The following is a 26128-nucleotide window of genomic DNA, read 5'->3' as shown; positions in this document are numbered from 1 at the left end:
ATGTTTCCAACAGAGTTCTGTTGTTTACCAGATACATGCCAGGTGCATGACACTACACACATTTTTTTTTTTTTCTGTTCACATGGAGTCTTGAGAATATTTTTTGCCCTGCATGCCGAGAACCACAATCCTCCTGATCTCAGGCTCCTGGGTAGTGAGAATGATAGACGTGTGCCACCACACACAGTGTAAGACCCCTGTAGAGCAATGTGTTCACATCATCTTTTCCAGACAATGGCCTGAAATCTAGCAACCTGCCCGTTTTGAGCTCAGCTCAGTGAGGAGGCATTTAACTAGACATGAATACATGAGAGAGAGACAGAGTGCAAAAATGAGAGACAGATGAAATCTTCAAAGGAGACAAAAAAAAAATCTCTGTTCCCTTTTAACAGAGAATAATCCAGACCACTTGAAAATGAGTCACCATGACCTTGATTCTCTGGGCCCTTGGATCTGAATGTGACAATCTCATGACTAGCTTTTCCAGCCCAGAGCCAAACCTTATCCAAGACCTGGAAGTAAAGACATGAGTCAGAAACTTCATGCAGACTTTACCATCTGGGGCCTTGTGAAAACTGAGACCAACCTGGGCAATCTAACAAGACTGCCCTTATTTTTGTTTTGGAGTTTTATTTTTGAAGTTTTTTTTTTTTTGGGTGGGGGGAGGTTGCAGTCTTGAGGCCTCAACTCAGACACTGTCCTACATTTCTTTTGCTCAAGGCTAGTGCTCTACACTTGCGCCACAGTTCCATTTGTGGCTTTTGTGTGACTACGACAAGTAGGAGTCTCATGGACAAATTTTCTGCCTAGACTGACTTAGATCTCGGCTTCCTGACTATAGGCATGAGCCACCAGTGCCTAGCTAGTTTGTTTTTAATTCTTGTTTGCTTTATATTGTATCACAATATAGGTCAGGCTGGTCTTGAACTTGTCATTCTCGTGCCTCAGCCTCCCCAGTGCTGGTAAGTACTAATTGTAATCCTGTCCAGGGTACTATGCAAAGTCAACTACCACAAATATGCCACCAGCTTTCGTGTCTGGCTTTCACTGTAACATCTGGAGGCTGCTGTGGCTAGGATTCCCTTGGAGAATCCTCTACTGCAACCAGGCCATGCACAGCTGCGGTGTTCATGGGGCGGGGTGTATGAAGGCACACATGGTGGAGGGTGTCTAGAATGGCCCCCAGAGTCAGGGAGAATGGATGGCAGGGCTCAGTACAGGCAGAGCTGGTAATGTTTTGGGATTAGGCAGAGACAAGGAGCATGGGAGATGGGGGCCAGTGCAAACCAGGGAGGATGTAAGAGGCACCTGCAGGTATCCAGTGCAGACAATGTCTCAGGTTGGCCAGACACTGGTGACTTACACCTGTCATCCCAGCTACTCAAAAAGCTGAGATTTGACAATCAACTAGGTCAGGAAAGCCAATGGAGATTTCTATCTCCAACTAACCACCAGGAACTTGGAAGTGGCACTAAGATGCAAAATGGTAGAGCGCTAGCCTTGAGGAAAAGAGCCAGGGACAGTGCCCAGGCTCTGAGTTCAAGTTCCATGACAAACAAAAGAAAGAAGCAAAGAAAATGTCTCAGGCACTATGTAAAATGCCTTAGATAAATTATTCAATGGAGACATCATAACAACCCCCTTAAGATGGTCCTATATTGTCCTTCACTTTACAGATAAGCAAAACAGACACCAAGAGTGCCATGACAAAGGCACACACGTGCACACACACGTGCACACACACGTGCACACACGTGCACACACACACACACACACACACACACACACACACACACACACACCCCAAGAGTCACTCTTGGAGTTTGAGATAGGCAGCTAAACTCCAAGTCCCTACTCAACTCTGAACTCCTCTGAATCTTTGACCTTTTTTAATTATAAAATTGGCTATCACTAATAGGATTAAAAAAACATTAACTGATTATAGGTCTTCATGGAAAAAAACCACAATGTGGCTGGACCTTGGTAGTTCATACCTGTAATCCTTGCTACCCAGCAGTGTGAGATCTGAGGATCCTGGTTCAAAGCTAGCCTGTGACACTCTTATTTCCAGTTAACCACCAAAAAGCTGGAAGTGGAGCTGAGGCTCAAGTGGGAAAGCGCTAGCCTTGCGCAAAAAAGCTAAGCAAGACTGAGAAGCAAAGTTCAAGTTCCATTACCAGCATACACATTTGCAGGCGTGCGTGTGCGTGCACACACACTGTATCAATGGGAAGTTCTTAGAGCTACGTGGCCCAGTGTGTTTAACACTACCCCACAACCCAGAGCATACTTAGGTCCCACAAATTTGCCACCCATCCCCAGGGCTCAGACAACCCCAAGCACACAAGGGACTCCAGAGAAGCAAGAAAGACTTCCTCATGCTGTTGAGCCCCATCCTGAGGGTACATCTGCAAGTGGCAGCTCGACTCGACGGGACCCAGATACCTAGCAAAGGATGGAGGTATAAAATGCACCTCCCCAAAAAAACTCACTCTGAATTTCAGACACATCATGTTCTCCACTTGATGATTTTAAAGGCCTCACCTGAAAAATCCATCAAGACCCCCAACATGGCTCTGAACCACAGAACGGTGCCAAGGAGATGAACATGGTTTAAAGTCATTTCCTCTTAGGAGGTACTTGTCACCTGTGGACTGGAAGACTCCAGGTACTTAATAACCACTAGGGATTTCATGAGAGGCCACTCAAACTCAGCTCCATCTTACAAGCTTTCCACGACAGTGACATTTGCTCCTGGGAGTGTTGCAACTCTTCTAGAAACTTTCCCCAGGAAAACTAACCTTTATTTTGCTTCCAGCAGTTGTTGGGCGTCCTTTCTTGTCGGCTTGCAGATTTTCAGGAAATAAAGACTTTATAAAAGGCCTGGGGGAAAAATGAGAAAGAGAATGGTTCAGCCACTGTGAAGTCTGAAAAGCAGAGAGCCTGTTTTCATAGACAATGGGGAGGTCACCTGACTCTCGGTGCAAGGCTAGCAAGCCAGGGAAATGAATGGCAGGCAGAAAGATGTCTAAGATACAGACATCGAAGTCTCAGCCACAAAGATTGGTTTGAAGACAGTGCCTTTGTCTGGACACTGGTGGCTTGAACCTGTAATCAAAGCTACTGAGGATATTGATATATGAGGATCACTGTTCAAAGCCAGCCCTGACAGACAAATCTGAGAGACTCATATCTCCAGTTAACCAGTGGGAAACGTTGGATGTTGAGCTATAGTGGTAAACTGTCGGTCAGGACCGAAAAAGCTAAGCAAGAGTGCAAGGCCCTAAGTTTAAGCCTCAGGTGACAGATAGACGATGAAAATAATAAAAGCAGGATGCCTGTAATTCTAGCTAGCTATTCAGGAAGCCGAGATCTGAGGATCATGGTTCAAAGCCAGCCAGTATAAGAAAATATGAGACTCAGGGCCAGGAGTTTGGCCTAGTGGTTAAAGTGCTTGCCTAGCATGCAGGAAGACCCGGGTTTGATTCCTCGGTACCACATACCTAGCGAAAAGCCAGAAGTGGTGCTGAGGCTCAAATGGTAGAGCTCTAGCCTTGAGAAAGTCCAAGGACAGTGCTCAGGCCCTGAGCTCAAGCCCAGGACTGGGAAAAAAAAAAAAATATGAGACTCATCTCCAATTAACTACAAAACTGAAAGTGGAGCTGTTGCTCAAAATGACAGAGTACCAGCCTTGAGCAAAAGCTCAGGGACAGCACGCAGGCCTTGAGTTCAAGGCTCAAACAGGTGGTAAGACCTAACAGAGGGAAAGGACAAAGGGCGTGGTAAGACAAGCTATGAAGACAAGCTTGAGGAATGACCTGCCATACCTGGGTTCAGGGAACCCACTGCTTTGCTCAAGAGCATCATTTCTTCACCTGGGTCCAGTGGTCACTGGATGATTGTTGGAGGAGGGACTTCCTCCACATAGTTTCTGCTCACTAGAGCCAGTGGTATATAGACCCCTCCGCCTGGAGAAAACCCTGCCAAAATTGCTTTGGAATATGAGTAATTCGGAGAGAAGCAGTTACAAATCACTAAGCTTTTACGTGTGGAGTGTTCTTCTTATAATTCCAGCACTGCGGCTTACACTTGGAGGCACTTTTCACTTTTCCCCCCCATGCTGGTGCTCTACTACTTGAGCCACAGCTCTACTTTTGGCTTTTTGGTGCTTAATCTGAGGTAAGAATCTCATGGACCTTTCTGCCTGGGCTGGCTTGCACACTAGGATCCTCAGATCTCAGCCTGCTAAGTAGCTAGGATGACAGGCATGAGCACCAGCACCCAGCATCACTACTGTTGAAACTTACAGTAAATAAAGAAATCCATCTAAGCTGGCGGTCTGATGATTCAACCCAAACTCATTATCCTTCCAAAGGTCTTTCTTGGGCCTCTTGGATTTTCCAGGAAGTTGCCCCAGCCATGCACTTTTATCCTGACCAGACATACTTAATGGATTTTTTGCTGCGAATACATTTATAAAAGAGTATGTCATGTCTAGATCACAGGAGTTTATATAGAACCTCCATCAACAGCTTTTGAACTTGGCAGGAACTTTAATCATTAAAGACAATCTCTGAAAAGTTCATGGTCACCGTGAAACCCACAAGCCAGGGTTTAGGGCTTGCCTGACTTTTGCAGCGAAGAGAAAATGGACTTAAATGTGTTTTGAGTGAAAAGAAATCTGATGTCTTCCAAGTGGTGGTGTGAGGGCTGGGAGGAGAGGCAGGGTAGGGGAGGGTGGAGATCGGGGCAGAGATTTAAATGCAGTTCAGTAACTTCCCATCGGGATTTTATTTGTTTTTTTGTTTTTTTGTTTTTGCTTTCAATGTAATTTTTTTTTTTGTAGAAAGTTATAAGGGTTGCTGATGCTAAATAAAACCAAGCATTGGTAGCTCATACCTATTAATTCATCAAGAGACTGAGATCTGAGGATCAAGGTTTGAAGCCAGCCCAGGCAGGAAAGCCCCTGTGAGATTCTTATCTCCAATGAAGCACCAGAAAACTGGAAGTGGATCTATGGCTCCACTTTTTGCCAGCTGTGGGGCTTGAACTCAAGGTCTAAGCACAGTCTTTGAGCTCTTCAGCTCAAGACTAGCACTCCTTGAGCCACAGCATCACTGTCAGTTTTCTGGTGGTTCACTGGAGATAAGAGCCTCACAGGCTTTTCTATCTAGGCTGGCTTTGAACTGAGATCCTCAGATCTCAGACTCCTGAGTAGCTAGGATTACAGAAGTCAGCCACCAGTGGCTGGCTGCAGAGAATTTTTTGAGATGCCCCTCTTTTTCTACCTTGGCAGCTTAGGGTATTTAAAATACCCAACCCAAAAAAACGAAGTAATCACGGGAAAATTCTTTGGCTGCTGTTGCAAGGGTGAAATATCACAAAACCAGACTATCTTCCCCCCACCCCCCGCCCCCCCCCAAAAAAATAGTGATACAGGATTGTGAGCTCAAGAGTCCCAGGCTTGCGAAGCAAATGCTCCTTACCACATGAGCCACATCCAGCCTGGACCACAATCCTCCTATCTGCATCCCCTGCATAATTAGGAGGACACACGTGGCCCATGATGTTCGGCTTTTGCTTGGCTGACATGGGATCTCCATCATTATTTCCCCCGGGGGAACCCTCACCCTGGTCTTCCCGACCTCCACGGCCTGACTAGCTGGGGTTGGAACCAGGAGCTACCGTGACTGCTTTGCTCCTCGTGGTCAGAAATGGTTCTCCCCATCCACACCTAGCATGGCAACTCCTCTTCATAATCACAGCGGAACTAATGATCCTGGTACGCACACGGCTCATGTAACTGGCAGCGTGGAGTGTTAGGGATACAAGGAGAGGCCTGATTGGAGAAAAGCTTGGGACTTTTCTTTTTCAGGTGAGAGGGCTTGGACTCAGGGCTTGAGTGCTGTCCCTGGGATATTTTGCTCAAGGCTAGCATTCTACCACGTTCAGTCATAGCTTTACTTCCAGTTTTCTGGTGGTGAATTAAAGGTAAGTGTCTCATAGACTTTCCTGCCCGGGCTGGCTTTGAACTGTAATGCAGAGATCTCAGCCTCTTGAGTGCCAGGGTTACAGGTGTGAACCACCGGAGCTTGGGTGTTCGCTTTTGGTGTGTCTGTGTGTGCATGCACGCATTAGGGCCTGGGATACCATCCCTTAGTTTATTTTGCTCAAAGCTAGTACACTACCACTTGAGCCATAGCTCTACCTTTTTCTGTCTTTCTCTCTTTTTTTCTCTCTCATCCTTTCTTTCTTTCCTGGTTATTTGGAACTAAGAGTCTCTGGAATTTATCTGCCCAGGCTGGCTTTGAATCATGGGCTACTTACATCGCAGCCTCCCAAAGAGCTAGAATTTGTAGGTATGAGCCCCCACCCACCCCTGTCCACGCTTGTTTTAAAGAAAACAAGGCAAATTCTAGTTCAGCCTCAACAACCCAAGAAAGTAAGCCAATAGGCGCTCAAAGGTCTCCATTGGTTTGTTCTAATGCCAGAAGTTTCCGGTGGCCTCGACCCTACGTCAAGAAAGGAAGACTTCACTCACAGCTCACTGCTCTGCATGAGCTCAATGAGATCCATGAAAAGCACATCACGGTTCCGTTCACAGAAGCCATCCATGTCGTATGACACCTGGGCAAGAAGGAAAAGAAATCTGGGTTTATCCCGTCAGTATTGTTTAGGATGTAAAAAATCCCACTTATTGTGAGAATGTGTATATATCTTTTTTTTGGGTCCATTGTGGGGCTTGAACTCAGAGCCCGGACATTGTCTCCTGAGCTCTTCAGCTCAAGACTAGCGCTCTATCACAGCACCACTTCAGGTTTTCTGGTGGTGAATTGGAGATAACAGTCTCATGGACTTTCCTGCCCAGGCTGAACTATAATCCTCAGCAGCTAGGACTACAGGTGTGAGGCAGCAGCGGCCAGCACTCTGTCTTCCTCCTTGAACTTGTCGAAGGCCCCAATTCTTGGAGGAATGAACCATACGAGATCTTAGGTGCCCGGGAGAAACCACCACAGCCCTGAGGGCTCCAGTTAGGGAGCCATTCACGGGAAGATGGCTTCCCCTCTCCGGCCCTACCTTGCCAGCATAGTGGTGAATAATGAAGCCCTGGTTCCAGCTGTTGAAGTGCTCATGGCTCCCGATCTGCATCTGGAGCTTCTGGAGCAGAGTCTGATCGGCCCCCTCGCCCACGGCGTGCATGGTGGCACACACGTCGTCCAGAATACTCATGATCCCTGGAGGGTTCTAGGGGGACCAAGAAGACAAGGCACCTGTCACTGATTCTTCTACAACATTCAGGGCCTACTGGGCCCTTTCTTAAGCCAAGAAGCCACTTCCTAGATCTAGATAGCTCTTTGTGTGTTTGCCCCAGACTAGCCTGGACCTCGATCCTCCTAGCCCACCACCAGGCCTGGCTTGTTTGTCGAGATGGGGTCTCACTACCTTTTTTTGGCCTGTTATCTTCTAGGTGTTTACTTCCCAGGTAGCTGAGATGACAAGCATGTACTACCATACCAAGCCCTAGATAGCATCTCAACAGTCAGCTATTCCCTTTTAGACAAGAATGCCAAGTTCCAAAGGAGCGCTGGGGATGAAAAGATGGGATAAGGGCAAGCCCATTTCAAAGAAACAATTTCGCTCCTTCATATTTGATTCAAAGTCATGAACAGACTGTTATCTCCTACTTGTAACTAAGCCGACTTCCAAACTCCAGAACAAACGAGCACATTCTTCTTTGACCCGAACTCATTGCTGAACGTTTTCTTATGCATGTAGATCTGGCTTACGTACCCTACAGCTTCTATTATTCATTCCTTGTTTTTTTTGGGTTTTGTTTTTTGTTTTTTGTTTTTTTTGCCAGTCCTGGGCTTGAGCTCAGGGCCTGAGCACTGTCCTTGGACTTTCTCAAGGCTAGAGCTCTACCACTTGAGCCTCAGCACCACTTCCGGCTTTTTTCTATGTATGTGGTACCAAGGAATCGAACCCGGGTCTTCATGCATGCTAGGCAAGCACTTTAACCACTAGGCCAAACTCCCGGCCCCATTCCTTGTTTTCATATTCATAGATTTTATATATTTCTTATTCTTATTCCATTCCTGCTCTGAAATGCTTATTTATTGCCAGTCCTGGGACTTGAACTCTGGGCCTGGCACTGTCCCTGAGCCTCTTTTGCCCAAGGCTAGAGGCTCTACCACTTGAGCCACAGTGCCCTTCCTTCTGGTTTTCTGTGGTTCACTGGAGATCAGAGTCTCATCAACTTTCTTGCCCAGGCTAGCTTTGTACCTCGATCCTCAGACTCCCGAATGATTAGAGCTATAAGCATGAGCCACTGGCACCTGTTCTATTTTGATGCCCAGACATTGATACAAAGCTCATGTAACAGCTGCATGTCTCAACAGAGCAGACTTTACGGAGAACAAGATCTCCAGCGTAAGCACGTACCACTTTATTCTCTATGAGGTCGCATACAACTTTATTGTTGAAGTACTCAATGGGTGTCCATCGTATCCCTTCTTGAACATATTCTTCCTGTAAGACAGAAGGGAGGGGATGGCATCTGTCACCACACGGGGGAAACTCAAACGCTGTCTACAAAGAAAAGTTTACAGGTTTTTTTTCTTCATTCTTCCCAGGAGGTTCCAGGAAACGAGTATTTCATGGCTTGGGGATTTTTTTTTTTCAGGGCAGATGTGGGGCTTGAACTCAGGGGGTATTGTCCCTGAGCCCTTTTGCTCAAGGCTAGCACTCTACTACTTAACCACAAGAAACCCAGAAGTGGTGCAGTGGCTCAACTGGAGATAAGAGTCTCATAGACTTTCCTGCCCTGGCTGGCTTTTGAACCATGCTCCTCAGATCTCAGCCTTCTGAATAGCTAGGATGACAGGAACGAGTCACCAGCCCCTGGTTATAGTTGGGGGAGAGAGGGTTGTTGTTTTGCTTGAACCCTATGGTGTGGCTTACCATGCAGTTTTTCTTGACTAATCAAATGAATGATGCAATATGATTTAATCTATCAAGTTCAGTTTTTTTCCCCTCCTCCCCCCCCCCCAAAAAAAAATCTCTCATGGAACAGAACCTCTAGTTGGTTAGGGAACATTTTTTTCATGCAAATTAGTTGCTTATTTAAATGAGATGCTCACTATCCTGGTTTTTCTCCTTCCATGCTGATCTTGCTTCATTGTTTTTCCTTGCTAGATCTTCCTTCTTTCCAGACCTTTCAGTGGGATGGGAGAACCTTGGGACTCAATCTTTTAACAACCTTCTATCTGTAAGTGGTTTCAGTAAGTGCTGGGCACTTACTTAGTTGCCAACTAAGGACCATGAGCTTATTTCTCTAGTATTGGTTGTGCCACCAAGTTCTTGATTCTATCTATTTTGGTCATCCTGGCATCTCCATGGTGGGTTCATAGCCAGAGCACTGTTGCAGGAGCTTCCGGAAGCTGGGAAAGGAAGAATGCCAGGATTCTTTTTTTTTTTTTTTTTTAAACAAAGGAGACTTAGTCAAGAATGTGGCTCTCAAGCTCCGAGACTGGAGCCCCAACTGCAAGAAGCAATGTCTGCACATGGAAGCCACCCCAGTTTGCTTTCTGCTTCGAGAGTCCCTGGAATCAAAAGCAATATGGCATCTGGGGAAAAGATCAAGCATGCACTGAGCTTTTAGAAGAACTATAAACAAGCCATGGGAGCTCAAATGAGAATCAAAAATCCATGCTCTTTGAGGCGAGATGGGTAGTGTGGCAAATCTGAGCAAACCAAATTTTTCCTCTGGAATAAATTGCCTGCGTAGACCAAAGGGGCTGGAATGAGGGTGGCCATGAGTCAGACTGGAGAAAAACAGCTTGTCATTTGACCAAGCGCCCAGCACCACTGCTGGAGGAGAAAGGAAACGTAGCAGATGGCATTTATATCTTTCGAGACTAAAATGTTGCATGGCATATGTTTTTTTTTCTTCCCAGTATGAATTTAAAAGATATATTTCCCAATATAAGACTTAAACCTGAAGCTATTATCTGGAGAGAAATCTGTAACCCATCAAGTCAAATCAGCAATAACAGGGAATGCAGAAAGGAAGAGGCACTGCTTACCTGTTCTGCTTTTAATGTCAGCTCAATAAATATCTGCTGTAGTTTTTCATTCACGAAATTGATGCAAAATTGTTCGAAGCCATTTTTCTGAGGAAAGAGAGGGGGGAAAAAAAGATTATTGCCTGTAATCATCTTGCAACATCATCCCCATTTCTTTTTTTTTTTCTTTTGTCAGTCTGGGCCTAGGCATTGTCCCTGAGCTCTTCAGCTCAAGGCAAGGATTCTACCACTTTGAGGCACCGCACCACTTTCAGTTTTCTGGTGGTTAATTGGAGATAAGAGTCTCACCATCTTTTGTGCTTGGGCTGGCTTTGAATCATGATCCTCAGATCTCAGCCTCCTGGGTAGCTAGGATTACAGGTGTGAGCCACTGGCACCCAGCTTCCCCTAGTCATTTTTAAGGAATTTACTCAAATGGTTGCATGTGCAAAGCTTCCACAGTAATATTTGTCAGTATAGTGACACCATGGGTGCTGGTGGCTCACACCTGTAATCCCAGCTACTCAAGGGGCTGGAATCTGAGAATCTAAGATTGAAACCAACTTTGGGCAAACAAATCTGAGAGACCTATCTTCAAATTAAGCAGCAAAATGCTGGAAGTGGAGGGGTGTGGCAGAAGTGGTAAAGCAAAACATCTTGGAGCAAACAAAATAAAACAAAACAAAACACCTAAGCAAGAGTGTGAGGCACTGAGAAGCCAGATGAAATAGGCCACCCGCTCCCCCAGCCCCCAATGTGGATTATGCCTCACCTGGAAGATTTCAAAGCCATAGATGTCCAGAACGCCTATGTTATATTCTTCGTGGTCCTTCTCCATGGCTTTATTAATGGACTAGAAGAGAGTCAAGGGCAAGTCCATCAGCTCCTATGCATTCCTTCACATCAACAAAAGGCATGTGGGCAGGGGTCATGCCTGGGACAAAGCAAGCACTGAGGCCTCTTGGAAACTAGAGCAACTTGGATACAGGGGAATTGAAGCTTTCAAAGATACACGCCTGTAATCCTAGCTACTCAGGAGGCTGAGATCTGAGGATCACAGCTCAAAACCAGTCCCAGCAGCAAAGTCCACGACACTCTCCATCTGCAAAATACCAGCAAACAGGCCTGCGAATGTGGCTTAGTGATAGAGTGCTTGCCTAGCATGCATGATGCCCTGGGTTTGATTCCTCCACACCACATATACACAGAAGGCCAGAAATGGTGCTGTGGCTTGAGTGATAGAGTGCTAGCCTTGAACAAAAGCAGCTCAGGGACAGTGCCCACGCCCTGAGTTCAGGCCCCAGAGCTGTGGGGAAAAAAATACCAGCAAACAGCTGGAAGTGGAGCTGTGGCTCAAAGCAGTACAGCAGCAGTGTTGAGTGAAAAAGCTAAGGGAACATCACCCAGGCCAAGTTGAGGCCCAAATTCCAACACACACACACACACACACACACAAAGTTGCAGTGCAATGTCAAATATTTTAGGAAACTATTACAGTATTAAAAAAAAAAGACTCTGGTAGGAGAAAAAAATGTTTGTTTCATGATGGAAACCATTAATTTTTGGCAGGGTTTGCTTTTCTCAGGAAGCTTTGACAAGAAGAAAATAACATTAGAGGATCGATGTTAAAAACCGCTTTTTCATGAAAAACCAATTTTACATCATTTGTAACGATCATTTTTGCTGCTCGTGATTTGGCAATTCTCTAATGATTGCCTCACGCAGTGTGTGACAGGGCCAGGCCATGAGGGCCTGGGAAACTGTGGGGAAAAAAGAGCTGTTTGTGGATGGTACCCGTGAGGATTTGTATTTGTGTGTATGCCGGTCCTGGGGCTTCACCTCAGGGCCTGGATACTGTTCCTTAGCTTTTTCTGTTTTTGCTCAAGGCTTGTGCTCCATCACCTGACCCACAGCTCCACTTTGGCCTTTTTGATGGTTCAATGAAGGTAAGAGTCTCCTGGACTTTCTTACCTGGGCTGGTTTTCAATTGTGATCCTCAGAGCTGAGCCTCCTGTGTAATCAGGATTACAGGCGGGAGCCGCTGGTGGCCCAGCTCTATTATTTTTTAATTGCTACTAGAGCAATATGCACGGATCCACCCTGCACGCTTGGTCACTCTGCCTGGAAACTCCCCAAGATTTATTGCAATGCGAGTTCATTCCATTCTCATAATTGCTAACCCCCATTTCCAGATGGATCCCTAAAATGACACTGGGCAACGAGGAGGCTTTGGGATTAAATATAAGCAGTAGGAAGCTGAAATCTGGCTCTTAGTTGACGAGAAGGATAGCACAATTCCATGTCTGAATGGGGTGAAGGAGGAAGAATTAGCAAAGGAGGCAGAATGGGAAGGAATATAACAGAGCTAAAAATTCCTAGAAGTGGTGAATTCTCACATTATGAATTACCAAGGGGATTTTCCCAGCAAAGAAAATGGCTCATTGCTAGGTAGGAAACACTTAATGTATGAATGGGCATTTACGATGTGCCAGACATCAGCAGAAGTTACTGTCAATCAGGTTACCATAAAGGAACTGAAGGACTGATGGCAAGAAGAAGAGTCCTTGATACTCAGCACTAAACAAGAGCTTAGGGTCTGGTCCAGGTTCTGTGCACTCATTCCCTCAATGCAGCAAAACCTCGCCAACAAGTCAGGTGCCAGTTGCTGGCTCTGGCGTTCTTGTTCTCTCTCTCTCTCTCTCTCTCTCTCTCTCTCTCTCTCTCTCTCTCTCTCTCTCTCTCTCTCTCTCTCTCTCTCTTCCTCCCTCCCTCCCTCCCTCCCCTACTATTTTTCCATGTGTGTACCTATCTCTGGTTATTCACTCTGGGGAAAGCCAAGTGTGAAGTTGTAGGCATTTTCAAACTGCCCTAAGGAGAGACTTACGTAGGAAAAAACTGAGTCTCTTGACCAGAGTCATAGGAAAGATCCACCATACCCAGCCCCAGTACATCCTGTGACAAGCAAGACCTCTGTGTTAGCATGATAGCTTCAGCCCCATCCTTGAACCAGAACCTAAGCAAACCTGATCTCAAATACCTAATCCACAGACACCATGAGAAAAAGCTTAGCTGGGGCCAGTAGCTCATGCCTGCAATCCCAGCTACTCAGAAGGCTGAGATCAGAGGATCTTGGTGCCAAGTCAGCCTAAGAGGAAAAAGTCTGTGAGATTCCATACACTCACACAGACATACTCACAGTAAAGCTTCTAACTGCAAATAGCTGTGCATGGGATCCATTTGTTACACAGCAATGTGTGACAAATACAACAGTCCCAAATCTTTAGGCTCGAAAAAACCCACAGCTCCAAAAGTCACTCATCCTGGCTCAACTGAAACATTTTTTTTTTTTTTTTAGTGCAGAAGGAACTTCACCTTATTAGATTTAGCTCATGGTTCTAGTAGCACAGAATACTGGAAGTGAAAGCCAGAGACATGTAGAAAAAAAAGCTGGAAGAGACACAGAGGAGAGGAGGGGGCGGGGTTCAGGGTTAGAAGGGCTGATCTCAAGTATGATAACAAACTTCCACTAACTTCCTTTGCTTTGTAGCAGAACATTTGAAGCCTTCCCCAATCAACCTACATTTACTTACATCCACCAAGAAATCAAACACTCGTGCGTGGAGGGCCTTGGCGAGCGCGTCCCGGGTATAGCAGGCCTGCTCCACGTTGAGGGTCACGTGGATGGACTCAGACTTTCCGCCCCACTTGCTGTCCATCTGTCGACTCGTCAGCTTCTCTTTTAGCCGCTCCTGGTTAATGCCCAGCAGGTAAGCCGGAAAAGCCAGAACTGCACAAGGAAGACAGGATCACATTTAGAACCCATCTCCCAAACCTACAGAGCCGCTGATGAGCACGTGTGTGCACAGATACACAGACTGTGGATAACCCCCAAACCCTTCCCCCCAAAAAAGTCCTTACCAGCAAGAAGAGATTCCTACCTACGCACGTTTTGTTTTCTCTGTGTGTGTGTGTGTGTGTGTGTACACTAGTACTGGATCTTGAACTCAGGGCCTGCTGCACTTGTTTGGACTTTTCACTCAAAGCTGGTACTTTACCAGTTGAGCCACACCTCCACTTCTGGTTTTTGGCTGGTTAACTGAAGAACCTCATGGACTTTGGGGCCTAGGTTGTTTTTTTTCCTGGTTTGGGTGTGGGTTTTTTTTCTTTGTTTCTTTTTATGCTGGTCCTAGACCTTAAACTCAGGGCCTGGGTGCTGAACTTAAGGGGAGTTTCATTTGGTTCTTTTTGCAGTCAGTGGCTTGAGCTCAGGGCCTGGGCACTGTTCCTGAGGTCTTTGGTTCAAGGCTAATGCTCTACCACTGAGTCACCAGTGCCACTTCTTTGTTGTTTTCCTGGTGGTTAATTGTAGGAGTCTCACAGTGTTTCCTGCCTGGGCTGGCTTTGAACCTTGGTCCTCAGATCTCTCTCTCCTGAGTAGCTAGGATTACAGGTATGAGCCACAGGTACTTGACTCAATGACATAAAGCCACTTCTAATAATGCCTTCCAGTCATATTACTTGGTAGTCTAAGAAGGCCAGCAGGCAATGCTTGCCACAGAGATGACAGTGATATGACTGAGACAGACACTTCCCCCAGCTGCAGCAATACCCTGGAAGGAAGTCAATCAAAACACATTTCCTTGGTTTCAAAAATTGTTTTCATGGGGGGGGGAGGGAGAGACTGACAATGCTTTCATGTTTTCAAAGATCCTGAAGAACCTGTTACCAGCAAATCATAACTACAGTTGATTGTCTCAAGTGTTCTTGTGTAGAATTATCAAGATGAGAGGTAAAGGATGAGAGGTAGAAGGTGCAAAATATTTAATCAATCTTCAAGACAATCTAGATGAGGTAAATATTGGTGGTTGTGCTAGTCCAATACTGGGGCTTGAACTCAGGGTCTGTCCCAAAGCATTTTTGCTCCAGATTGGTACTCTATCACTTGAGCCACAGCTCCACTTCTGCCTTTTTGCTGGGTAACAGGAAATAACTAAATTAACTGTCGTCTATATTGTATGGACCAGCATGGGTGGTGACTGATGAAAGGTTCAAAAATCAGGATGTAATGTTGGAGGTTTCTGACAGAGTAGTAGACATCAGGGCAGAAGGCAGAAGTAAGATGGGAGCTGGTGGCTCACGCCTGTAACCCTAGCTACTCAGGAGGCTGAGATCTGAGGATCATGGATGGAAGCCAGCCAGGGAAGGAAAGGCCACGAGACTCATCTCCAAATAATCACCAGAACATGGGAAGTGGCACTGTGGTTCAAAGTGGTAGAGCGCTAGCCTTGAGCACACCCACAAGAAAAGCTCAGGGACAGTGCCCAGTCCTGAGTTCAAGCCCAAGGACTGCCACAAAAACAAAGCAAGCCAATAAACAAGAAATGAAACGAGACTCAGACTCACGTCTAGAGAACATGTTTCAGGACTTGATACCAAGAAGAAGGTTGTGTTTTTTCTTAATGTCTGATCAATGTGCTCTACTGTGAATAAATAGCATTCTCAGGCCTGAGACAAAGTTCAGGATGAATGAAAGACTTCTATAGATACAAATGAAAATGGTGAATTTGGGTCTGTGCTTTCTTTTTCAGTATAAAGCTAGACCACATTTCTCTGATCGAGGGTTGTATGCAAGACCTAATGACAATACTGGGTACAGTGGTACATGAGGTCCTGAGGAGGCAGACATCAGGGGGACTGAGAGTCAAGACCAGTCCAAGCTTGTTTGTTTTTAGGGAGACTGAGAATGTGGCTTAGTGGTAGAGTGCTTGTCTAGACTGCATGAAGATCTGGGTTCCATTCTTTAGTATAGAAAAAGCCAGAAGTGGCATTGTGGTTCAAGTGGTAGAGTGCTAACTTTGAGCAAACAAAACTCAGGGACAGTTCCCAGGCTCTGAGTTAAAGCCCCAGGAGTGGGGGAAAAAAAAAAGTTAATGAGACTGTCTAAAGCAACAAAATAAATGCTGGTGGGGGGCCAGGAGTTTGGCCTAGTGGTTAGAGTGCTTGCCTGGCATGCACGAAGACCCGGGTTCGATTCCTCGGTACCACATACATAGCAAAAAGCCGGAAGTGGTGCTGAGGCTCTAGTGGTAGAGCTCTAGCCTTGAGAAAATCCAAGGACAGGACTCAGGCCCTGAGCTCAAGCCCAGGACTGGCAAAAATAAATAAATAAATGCTGGTGGTCCTGGTGTCTGCCTGTCATGCAACTACATGGCAAGCATAAATAGGAGGGTTGTTGGCCTGAATACAAAATCAACTAAGGAAAAATGGCAAGGCGCCTGGCTCAAGTGGCAGAGTACTTGCCTAACAAGCACCAGGCTCTTGTATGACCACAATTACAGATATATATATATGTGTATATGTGTATGTATATATATATATATGGACAGATGCTAATGGTAACAAAGCACAAGCTTCCCCATCAAGTCTGGGTTGTTGGAATGGCACAGGTGGTGTTGGGGTGTATTGAGCTGACATTTCTCAGCATTTAATTGCCAAAGAGATTCAGTCGGCGAACAGATTGGAAAATAATAGAATGCCAGAAAAAGGATTTATCAATTTGAATGCTTCTCCAAAATACTCTGAACAAGGTGGACACACTTGTAATCCTAGCTACTCAGGAGTTTTAGATCTGAGGATCAAAGTTCAAAACCAGTCTGGTCAGGAAAGTCCAAGAGACTCGTCACCAATGAACCACCAGAAAACCAAAAGTGGAGCTGTGGCTTGAAGTGGCAGAGTGTTAACCTTCAGCAAAAAAGCTCAGGGACTGCACCTAGGCCTTAAGTTCAAGCCACAGGACAGATGGACAGGGATGGACAGACAGATGTACACAGACACATGTACACAACACAGAAGAGTCAAGACATGCTCTATAGAACAGGGAGGGACCTGAGGGTGATGGGTGGGTACCTCCAAAAACAAGACCTGGAATTTGGCTAGGAATCAGAGCCACAAGCTTAGCAAAACAGCCAAGCAGACTAGGGAGGAAATGAGAGTTCTTGGTTTGGACAAACTCCATGCCGGGTTTTCCAAGCACAGGCTTTTATGGCCTCATATTTTCTTCAGTGGCCGGCCTGGTGCTGAAATTATAGGGCTGTTTCTCCTGACTTCCTTTAGGCTGGGAATTTCCATGAGGGTGTGTGAGTGAGAGAGAGGTCCCAGAGGCTTGGGGGAAGTGAAGGAGGAAAGAAAAGACGAATTCTTATTCAGAGTTATATAAAACAACAAGTACAGCCATTCCTAAAGAGGAATGCTTCAATGGAGATAGGTAGCTATTATCTCATGGAAGTAGAAAACAAAGTTGGATTTGATTTTTCCCCCCCATTTAAATCTCAGGTGTAGAAAAGAGAAGAGCCTCCAACGATGTGGAAAAATTCCCCTATGACATATTTAAAAGAAAAAACAGATGAGGAAATGGGGTTTTTCTGTATTCAGGTGGATTAGTGGCTCATATTCACAGCTACCATCTCCTCAAGAGGCTGGGACCTGACGAGTGAGGTTCTGACGATTGTGGTTCCAAGCCAGACCTGGCAGGAAAGCCTGTGAGTCCCTCATCTCCAATGAACCAGCAGAAAACCAGAACGTGGTACTGTCGCTCAAAGCAGCAGAGCACTAACCTTTAGCAAAAGAGCTCAGGGACAACGCCCAGGACCTGAGTTCAAGTTGCTTCTATTTGTACTCATTCCTCAGTGTTAGTAGTTTCTTCTTTCATCGAAGTTCTTAATTTGTATTTAATAAAGTTTTCTAGCAAAATATACAACCCAATACACACCATTTTTTATATTTCTGTGGCAAGTGTGGGTGGCTTCTCAGCATAAGGCTTGGCTGTGGAAATTCTGCCCCTCCATTAGCGATAGGTTAAATATGGCTATTTTGCTTTAGGAAGGTGATTGTGATTTTTTTAATCCCTCTCCTACCTCTCATAATAGCTAGGAAGAGCTATTTTCTGAAATCATAAATGTGGGCATTACTTCCCATTATAAAGTGATGTCACTGGAGCCCAGCACCTGTGGCTCACAGCTATCATCCCACCTACTTGGGTGGCTGAGATTTGGAGGACTGTGGTTTGAGGTTAGCCTAGAAAGAAAGCTCATGAGATGAACCCCCCCCCCCATTTCCTCAAAACCAAGACCTAGGCACAATGGCCAAGCTCTAAATTAGGTGGATTGTGGTTCAAGTACATGCCTGGATAGGAAGTACAATCCTCTTAAAAATAACCTGTGCAAAAATGGGCTGTAGGTCTAACTCATCATGACAGTGCCAGTCTAGCAAGCAAAAAGGCCCTGAGTTCCAATCCCAATACCACCAAAAACAAACAACAAGCAAACAAATGCCACATGATACAGTTTCTAGGTTCGCGTCCAAGATTATCCACTCTAGAATGTTCATTCTGGAGATCTAAAAACCATCTTGCAACAGGTGGTGAGTTCAGTCAATCCAAGTCAAGCAACAGAATAATACTCAGCTAACACAAGGGATCAAGCCCCTTTATGAATTGATCTAGAATCATCTCCAAGACAATAATGTCCTACGAGAAAGCAACTACACACAACACTGAGTTACCAACCTCCATCGTAACAAGGTGAGTGCAGTTGTTCTAATATCCTCGGAAACTCTGGGAAGAATAAGGCTGCGAATGTCCAGGGGTACATGGAGAGACTTCACTCAACAACCCCCTTCACCAGGTTAGTAGAGAACCCACCCTGAGAACAAAATCCAGAACTGGCTTGAATGCAGGGGCCTGGCTGCTGTCTCTGAGCTTTTGGACTCGAGGCTTAGTGGTGTACCACTTGAGTCACAGCTCTGCTTCCAGCTTTTAGGGTGGCTCATTGGAGAGCCTCAGAATTAGAGTTTCATACTTTCCTGCCCCAGTGGGCTTCAAACCATGATCTTCACATCTCAGCTTCCTGACTAATTAGGATTACAGGCACAATCCACTGGCACTTGGCAGTGGAGAATTTTGCTATTCAAGAGGTAAAGAGAGCCAATGTGTTTCCTCACATACCACCACCCACTGTGGGTTTGGTGGGAAAGCTAAGTGGAAAAGGCCTTCTATGCAATGGGGTGCATGTCTCAGCCCAAGGATGTCTGCAGACATAGCACTCCCATCAAAATACTCCTATTGCTTAGCTTTATGGACAGACACCCTGTTCTTATTTTTGTTAATTTATTGTTTTACCTCCGACTTCCTGGTGAACACAATTCATCATACTCAGATAGACATCAGAAGTTAGCAGAATTTCCCTCTTTTATGAGAAAAGCAAATAAAATCGCATCAAAGCCACCCTTATTTGGGATGGAAATATACTCAGTGCCCAGTCAGCAATGAGTGGGACACTATTTATTACTCAGGGTCTAAATTTATCATCTTGCAAGAATGCTGAGAAAGGAAGAAATGCCTTCCTGGGTGGGTTCAGGCCTGGGGTGGGGGGAGGAGAGGTGCCGGGGAGGGGGAGGGAGGGGGAGCCAAGGAGGTCACAGATGCCACGGTACATGGGGCAGTTCATAAGCAAAGGGAGTTCAAGCAAACAACGTGGAAAGAGGAACCTTGTTTTCTCAGCATGAAGGACTGGATTTCTTCCCACAGCACCACAAGAGCAAATCTCATGCCGAAATCTCAACACAATGAACAGTCAAAGTCAACTTCTTTCTGCATTCAGAAGTTGAATTCAATCCAACCTCAGGACAAAGTGGAAACCTGGTGGCTTTTCACAGCAGCCCACATTCATCCTATCTCCCTTTTAAAAAAAAATTTATCTTTTTGGTTTCCATCCTGGGGCTTGAACTCATGGCCTTGGGTGTGCTCCTGAGCTGCTCTCAAGGCTAGAGCTCTACCACTGGAACCATAGCTCCACTTCTAGCTTTTTAGTAGTTCACTGGAGATCCGAGTCTCACAGACTTTCCTGCCACGCTGACATGATCCTCAATCTCGGCCTCCTGAGTAGCTAGGATGACAGGTATGAGCCACTGTCTCCTGGGATTCACTTTTTAGATGGATGGGGACAAGTAAAAGCCAGAGGGGGGACAAGTTTAAATGATTCAGCTTTTCACTCAGCCACAAATCTAATAAAAGACATTCATGTGTATTTTTATACCCAGAAGTGAAATTCTCAGACTTCTGCAAGATTGTAACAATTGAAATTACTTCATAAGGTGTGGCTCCAGTGGTAGAGCACTTGCAGAGCAAGTACAATGTCCAGAGTTCAAATTCTGCCATGGTTCAAAAGAGGGATGGAGGAAGGTATTTTTAAAAGAAAAATAAAAATGCTAGCTAGGCACCAGTGGCTTATGCCTATAATCCTAGATACTTACGGGTCTGAGATCTGTGGATCATAATTTGAAGCCAGACTGGTCAGGAAAGTTTTTGAGACTCTTCTCTCCAATTAACCATCAAGTGAAGTGAACTATGGCTTACATGGTAGAGTGCTATCCTTGAACACAAAAAATCTCAGGGACAGTACCTAGGCCTCGAGTTCAAGTGCCAAGATTGGCACATGCACACACACATAAACAATTATTTTATTAATCATCCATAATGTGAGACATAAAGAGGCTGGAGGGGGAGAGAGCAGGTAGAGGGAAAAAGTTGAGTCTCTCTGTTGATCATTATGCCCTGCCATATTGGGACATCAAAAACATTTTGTGTGTGTATGTGTGTGTCTGGAGTTTGAATTTAGGGCCTGGGGGGAGGGGTGTGTGTATTAGAGAGAGAGAGAGAGAGAGCGAGAGAGAGAGAGAGAGAGAGAGAGAGAGAGAGAGAGAGAGAGAGAGAGAGAGAGAGAGAGAGAGAGAGAGAGAGAGAGAATATGTGTGCATGCATGCAAGTGTGCATATCCTTTGAATTTAAGGCCTGGGCCTTTCTTTTACTCAAAGCTTACCCTCTACTACTTCGGGCCACAGCTACATGTCCGGTTTTCTGGTGGTTCATTGGCGATAAAAATCTCATGAACTGTATTGCCTGGGTTGGCCTTGAAACACAAGCCTCAGATCTCAGCCTCCTGAGAGCTCCAGAGGCACCAGGCCCACTTGTCACCTTTGGCCAAGAGCTATTCCCCAGGTGGACTAGCGTGGAGCAGAGGGCAGGGCTCGGGGGCTCTCCCCCCGCCCCGCCCCGCCCTTACATACGTACACTCCTCGCTCTCCACCGCCGCGTAGTTGCCCACTTCCTTGAAGCTGATGTTCCCCAGGTGCAGGACGCCGGCCACGATCTGCAGCACCAGCGTCTGCTCTTCGGCGAAGATGCCGATGACATTCATGGCGTGCTGGGTGAGACAAGCAGAACCGCTGGGTCACCACGGCCGGGCTGGAGTCCCATCTCTGTCAACCTGCTCCCTGCCCAGGCACTCACACGCCATTCTGGGGAAGTCAGGCTGTCTTTCCAAACAACCCAGGCGCCCTGAAGAGTGTGCAGTGACAGCTGTGGACAAGCCTGCACATCTGTCACGGACACTTTCCGTCCACTCTGAGGAGACACCACCCAGCTGTGCGCTGCGTGGGGAGATCACAAAAGAATACTGTCTGGCTTGGCACCAGTGGCTCATGCTTGCAACCCTAGCTCTTCAGGAGGCTGAGATCTGAGGACCGTGGTTTGAGGGCAGCCTGGGCAGTTAAGTCCATGAGACTCTGATCTCCAAGGAACCACCAAAAAAAGGCATAAGTAGAGAGCTGTGGCTCAAATGGTACAGCACCAGCCTGGCACAAAAGCAGCTGAGAGTGCCTAAGCCTTTGAGTATAAGCCTCAGTACCAGTGTGAAACAATGACCCCAAACCAAAACCATCAAGATACAGAGTGGAAGAAAGATCGAATGCATGCTACACGTCTCCCTCTGGCCAAGTTCATGCACAAACCCTGTCTCTGGGAGGAATCGCTCACCAATGGTGCATGCTGGCCATTGGAAGGTGTTGAGAGACAGGTTTGAATGTAAGGAGTGCTTGCTGGGGCAGATCAAGCGTACTTACCAGAGTTTCCTGGAACTCTCGTCTGTCATCAATGTCATCAACCTTGTAGGACCCAGACAGGCTCAGATAATAGTAGTAGTCCATGCTGGTGATGCCCAGGCTGTGTTTCTGCTCATCAGAGGCGCCTTCAATGAGCTGCAGCGACATAGCAAGGCTCAGAGAGCCAGTGTGCGGCCTACAAGAACCCAGCCACCTCCCCCCAGCCTGGGGAGGGAGGGCTCTCCACACAAGAGGTCCTTGTCCCAAAGCACTGGGGGGTGGGGTTCACTACCTGTTCTGGTGTAGCCAATTGTTCTGTTCTATTCCTTTATTCTATTTCTATTCATTCTATTCTATTTGTTTTTATTGTATTCTATTCCTTTTTCTATTCCGATTTATTCTATCCTGTCCCATTCCATTTTAATTCTATTACTTCTATTCTAGTTATTCAATCTATTCTATGATTTATTCTATTTCTACTCATTCACCCTAATCATTCTATTCTATTCCATTCTATTTCTTTTCTATTCATTTATTCTATCTGTATTCATTCTATGTTAATCACTGTATTCATTTTTTCTTTTCAATTCTGTTTCTACTTAATTCTATTTGTATTGATTCTAGTCTGTTCTAGTCATTCTGTTTATTTTTTTCTCTTCTATTCCATTCCTTTTTTTTTTGGTCTGTCATGGACTTGAACTCTGGACCTGGGCATTGTCCCTGATCTCTTCGCTCAAGACTACCGCCCTACCCCTGGAGCCTCAGTGCCACTTTATTTTCTGGTGATTAATTGGAGAGAAGGGTCTCCCAAGCTTTGTAGTGCCCGGGCTGGCTTTGAACCGCAATCATCAGATCTCAGCCTCCTGAGTAGCTAGGATTTCAGGCATGAGCCACCACGCCTGGCCATTCCATTCCACTCTTATTTGTTTTTATTTTTATATTCTTTCTAATAATTCTGCTCATTTTTCTATTCTAATCCCATTCTCTTTCTATTTATGTATTCTATCTCTATTCATTCTGTTCTAATCACTACTTCTAGTCATTCATCCTACTCATTCTATCCAATTTTTCTATGCTATTCTGTTCTATTCCATTCTATATTTATATTCATTTCCATTCTATTTTATTCATTCTAATAATATGTACTATTCATGTTTTCTATTCAAATATACATACATGTATGCATGATGTATTTAGCAAACCCTAATTTACCAGATGCTGGTCCTTGTACTACTAATTAATTTATTGTGTATGTTATTTACTCATTTGTTGGAAGCCCTAGGGTTTGAACTCAGAGCCTCATACTTCCTAGGCAAGGGCTTTATCACTTGAGCCTCACCCTGGTCCTTAGGCTTCATTTACTTACAAGGGGCAGGTTGTACGTTTTTCTCTGGTCTGGTGTGGACCATGGCTCTCCTACCCACTGACGCCCTCGCAGGCTGGGCTCACAGATGTGTGCCATCAGACTTGGATCATGGTTGTGAACAACTATGCCCTGCCCTGGCTCTGTAAATTCTCTTTTGGGGGGGGGGGGGGCAGTCCTGGGCTTAACTCAGGGCTTGAGCACTATCCTTTGACACTTTGGCTAAAGGCTAGTGCTCTACCACTTGAGCCATAGCACCACTTCTGGCTTTTCCTATGTATGTGGTACCAAGGAATCAAGCCCAGGACCTAGTGGCAAGCACTCCACCCACTAGGCCAAACTTCCAGCCCCTGGAAATTCTAATTCTTAACTCCAATTTTTCTCAAATGATAACCAAGGAATTCCTGCCTGACTAGTTTTTGACTCTGTGTTGTGTGTGTGTTAAAGGGCATTTAGAAAGGAAGTGTGTCAGAGCTGGGGACTGAACCGAGGTCCTTGTGAATACTGGGGAAGTGCTCCACCACCGAGCTCAGGACTTCTCAAACTTGAGACGGCTGCTCCGCTCTCCAAACCCCGCACTGCATAGGTGTGTTTCTTTTGGAGCCCACTCATCCACTGCTGTGTCTTGAGGCCTACTCTATGTCTGCACGAGACATAGGGCTTCTAACCACAGAACAGATCAATTCTTGGAAGGGCAAGAAATTACTGTGCAGTGTTTTGTCAATTGCATGGCAGACATTCTGTCAGTAGGATGGATTCTAAACTTGCAAAGAACTACCACAGAAGGAAGAGGCGGGGAGAGACAGCCGTAGCCCATCAGAGACCCAATGGGCATGCCATGTGACAACCAACCGTCTTTACCAAAGAGAGGCCACATTCTGTTACATGTTTCATCTGTGTCAACCTTGTCCTGCTATCAGAGCTCATATGCCCTGAGATCTAACTTGAGCCTCGCACATGCTGGGCAAGCACTCTCACCACTGAACTACACCCATGGCTCTAAAACACATTTTCTGTCTACTCCAGAGGCTGAGATCTGAAGAGCAAAGAGATCTGAGGACCCAGCTCAGGCAGCCAAGTCAATAAGACTTTTATCTCCAATTAACTACCAAAGTGCTAGAATTGGAGTTGTGGCTCAAGTGGTAAAGCAATTGTCCTTTAGCAAAAAAGCTCAGGGACAGCAGCCAGAACCCTGAGTTCAAGTCCCAGGACCAGCACAACAAATAAAATTTACAAAACTGAATCATGTGATTGCTAAACCTCAGAATGCTAAACCCCAGATAGCTATTTTATCCACATCCTGCACACACCTCCGGGGTCTGAGTGGCAAATGCCAGGCAGGATGTCTCAGTACCTAACACTGCTGGGGACACTGGCACTGCCAACTGGCCAAGTCCTGCCTCACAGAATGGCTTTGGTTCTGGTCACCCAACTTCCCTGATGACTGTCCCTTCCACACCATACTCAGATCTGTCCCCCTCAGCACAGACCTTTCATCATCCTGGCCCAATCTCCTCACCCCCCATCCCCAGTGAGTTCCTATCTAGCTGTGAATCAAACACAGGTTCTTATTTTGAAATGACATCAACCCTTCCCTGATTATTATAAGAGACTGGTGCTTCGTCTTATTCTCTAGCAGTCAGTAGTCTAAGGCAGAGGATTGAGAACAACAACAAAGATTCTTTAAGATAAGAGAAGTGATTAGAAAAAAGAAAAATTTTAAAAGGAAAGAAACCTGGTAAAAGATGTGGAAACTTCTCTCTCCAGGGTTCCTCATAACCACTCTGGATTTTTCTAGAAGGAAGTTGGAGATCTTTCCGCCATCTGGTTCCCCACCTGGGCTGAACTGGATTTCAAAGTATTTCCCCTGCAAGCAAGGTAAGGATGTCCTGTAAGGGTCAGCAAACACCGCCTGCAGGCTCCAAGCGCTGCACATAATACAAGGAAATTCACCCGAGTGCCTCGTCCGGAACTCATGCCCAACTCTGGGCTACACTTCCCCTGGCCTTCATCTCAAACAATCAGCCCATCTGTTTGGTCCACTCCCTCTGGTCTGTATTCAAAGTGGGAAGTCTAGGGGCTCAAGGCAGACTAAATAAGGTATGGAAGATCCTGGGCCCATTTTCTTCCTGTGCAAGGCTGAGGGAAAGGGCCAGAAAAATCTCTGGGCACAAGCAGTGAACTCTGCTCTTCTGATGGAAGCAAGCTTTTCCCCTGCACACTTCATTTCAAAGCTCTGGGAAAAATTAGCCCAAAGGCAGTCCATCCTTTGTACCTCAAAGCTGCTGGAACTCACACTCAATAAAAATATTTTATTAAAAGTTGAATTATTCTTTTCTCTTGCTGTGTGTGTGTGTCCTCAAGCTTGAATTCAGGGCCTGTGCAGAGTCCCACAGCTTTTGTGCTCAAGGCTGGGACTCTACCACTTGAACCACAGCTCCACATCTGACTTTCTGGTGGTTCATTGGAGACAAGAGTCTCACAGACTTTCTTGCCTGGACTGGCTTCAAATTGTGATCCTCAGAGTTCAGCCTCCTGAGTAACTAGGCTGACGGGTGCTCTGTTATCCAGTTTTAAAAATAGCTGTGGAAGAAGTAGAAAATAATATATGGTTTGACATGCACATTTCTCTCAATGTGAAGGCATCTTTTGTTGCCTTCAGATATGGCATGGGAGGGGGAGGGAGTGGGAGGGAGGGGGAGGGTGGCACAGTGTACAAACTGCCTGCCCATTAATTCTCTTTCCCATCTATCCATCATGGGAGTAT

The 26128-nt window shown here is 45.8% G+C and overlaps 1 protein-coding gene across 1 annotated transcript in view; it reads right to left on the bottom strand.

Moving 5' to 3' along the window:
- Positions 1–26128, bottom strand: part of Myo1e (myosin IE) — a 127217-nt gene that overhangs the window by 36902 nt on the left and 64187 nt on the right. The window contains exons 8-17 of the mRNA XM_090358289.1: positions 25097–25228; positions 22020–22154; positions 21190–21322; positions 13655–13851; positions 10837–10917; positions 10086–10172; positions 8443–8529; positions 7078–7245; positions 6542–6627; positions 2802–2883 (exon numbers count right to left, since the gene is read on the bottom strand). Of these exons, the coding sequence (XP_090214415.1) occupies positions 2802–2883; positions 6542–6627; positions 7078–7245; positions 8443–8529; positions 10086–10172; positions 10837–10917; positions 13655–13851; positions 21190–21322; positions 22020–22154; positions 25097–25228 (1188 nt within the window). The remainder of the gene's footprint in view (positions 1–2801; positions 2884–6541; positions 6628–7077; positions 7246–8442; positions 8530–10085; positions 10173–10836; positions 10918–13654; positions 13852–21189; positions 21323–22019; positions 22155–25096; positions 25229–26128) is intronic.

The sequence above is a fragment of the Megascapheus bottae genome, chromosome 25 (assembly GCF_031878675.1).
Source record: "Megascapheus bottae isolate mThoBot1 chromosome 25, mThoBot2.hap1, whole genome shotgun sequence".
Lineage (NCBI taxonomy): Eukaryota > Metazoa > Chordata > Mammalia > Rodentia > Geomyidae > Megascapheus > Megascapheus bottae.
This window is presented reverse-complemented; position numbering and strand designations above follow the sequence as displayed.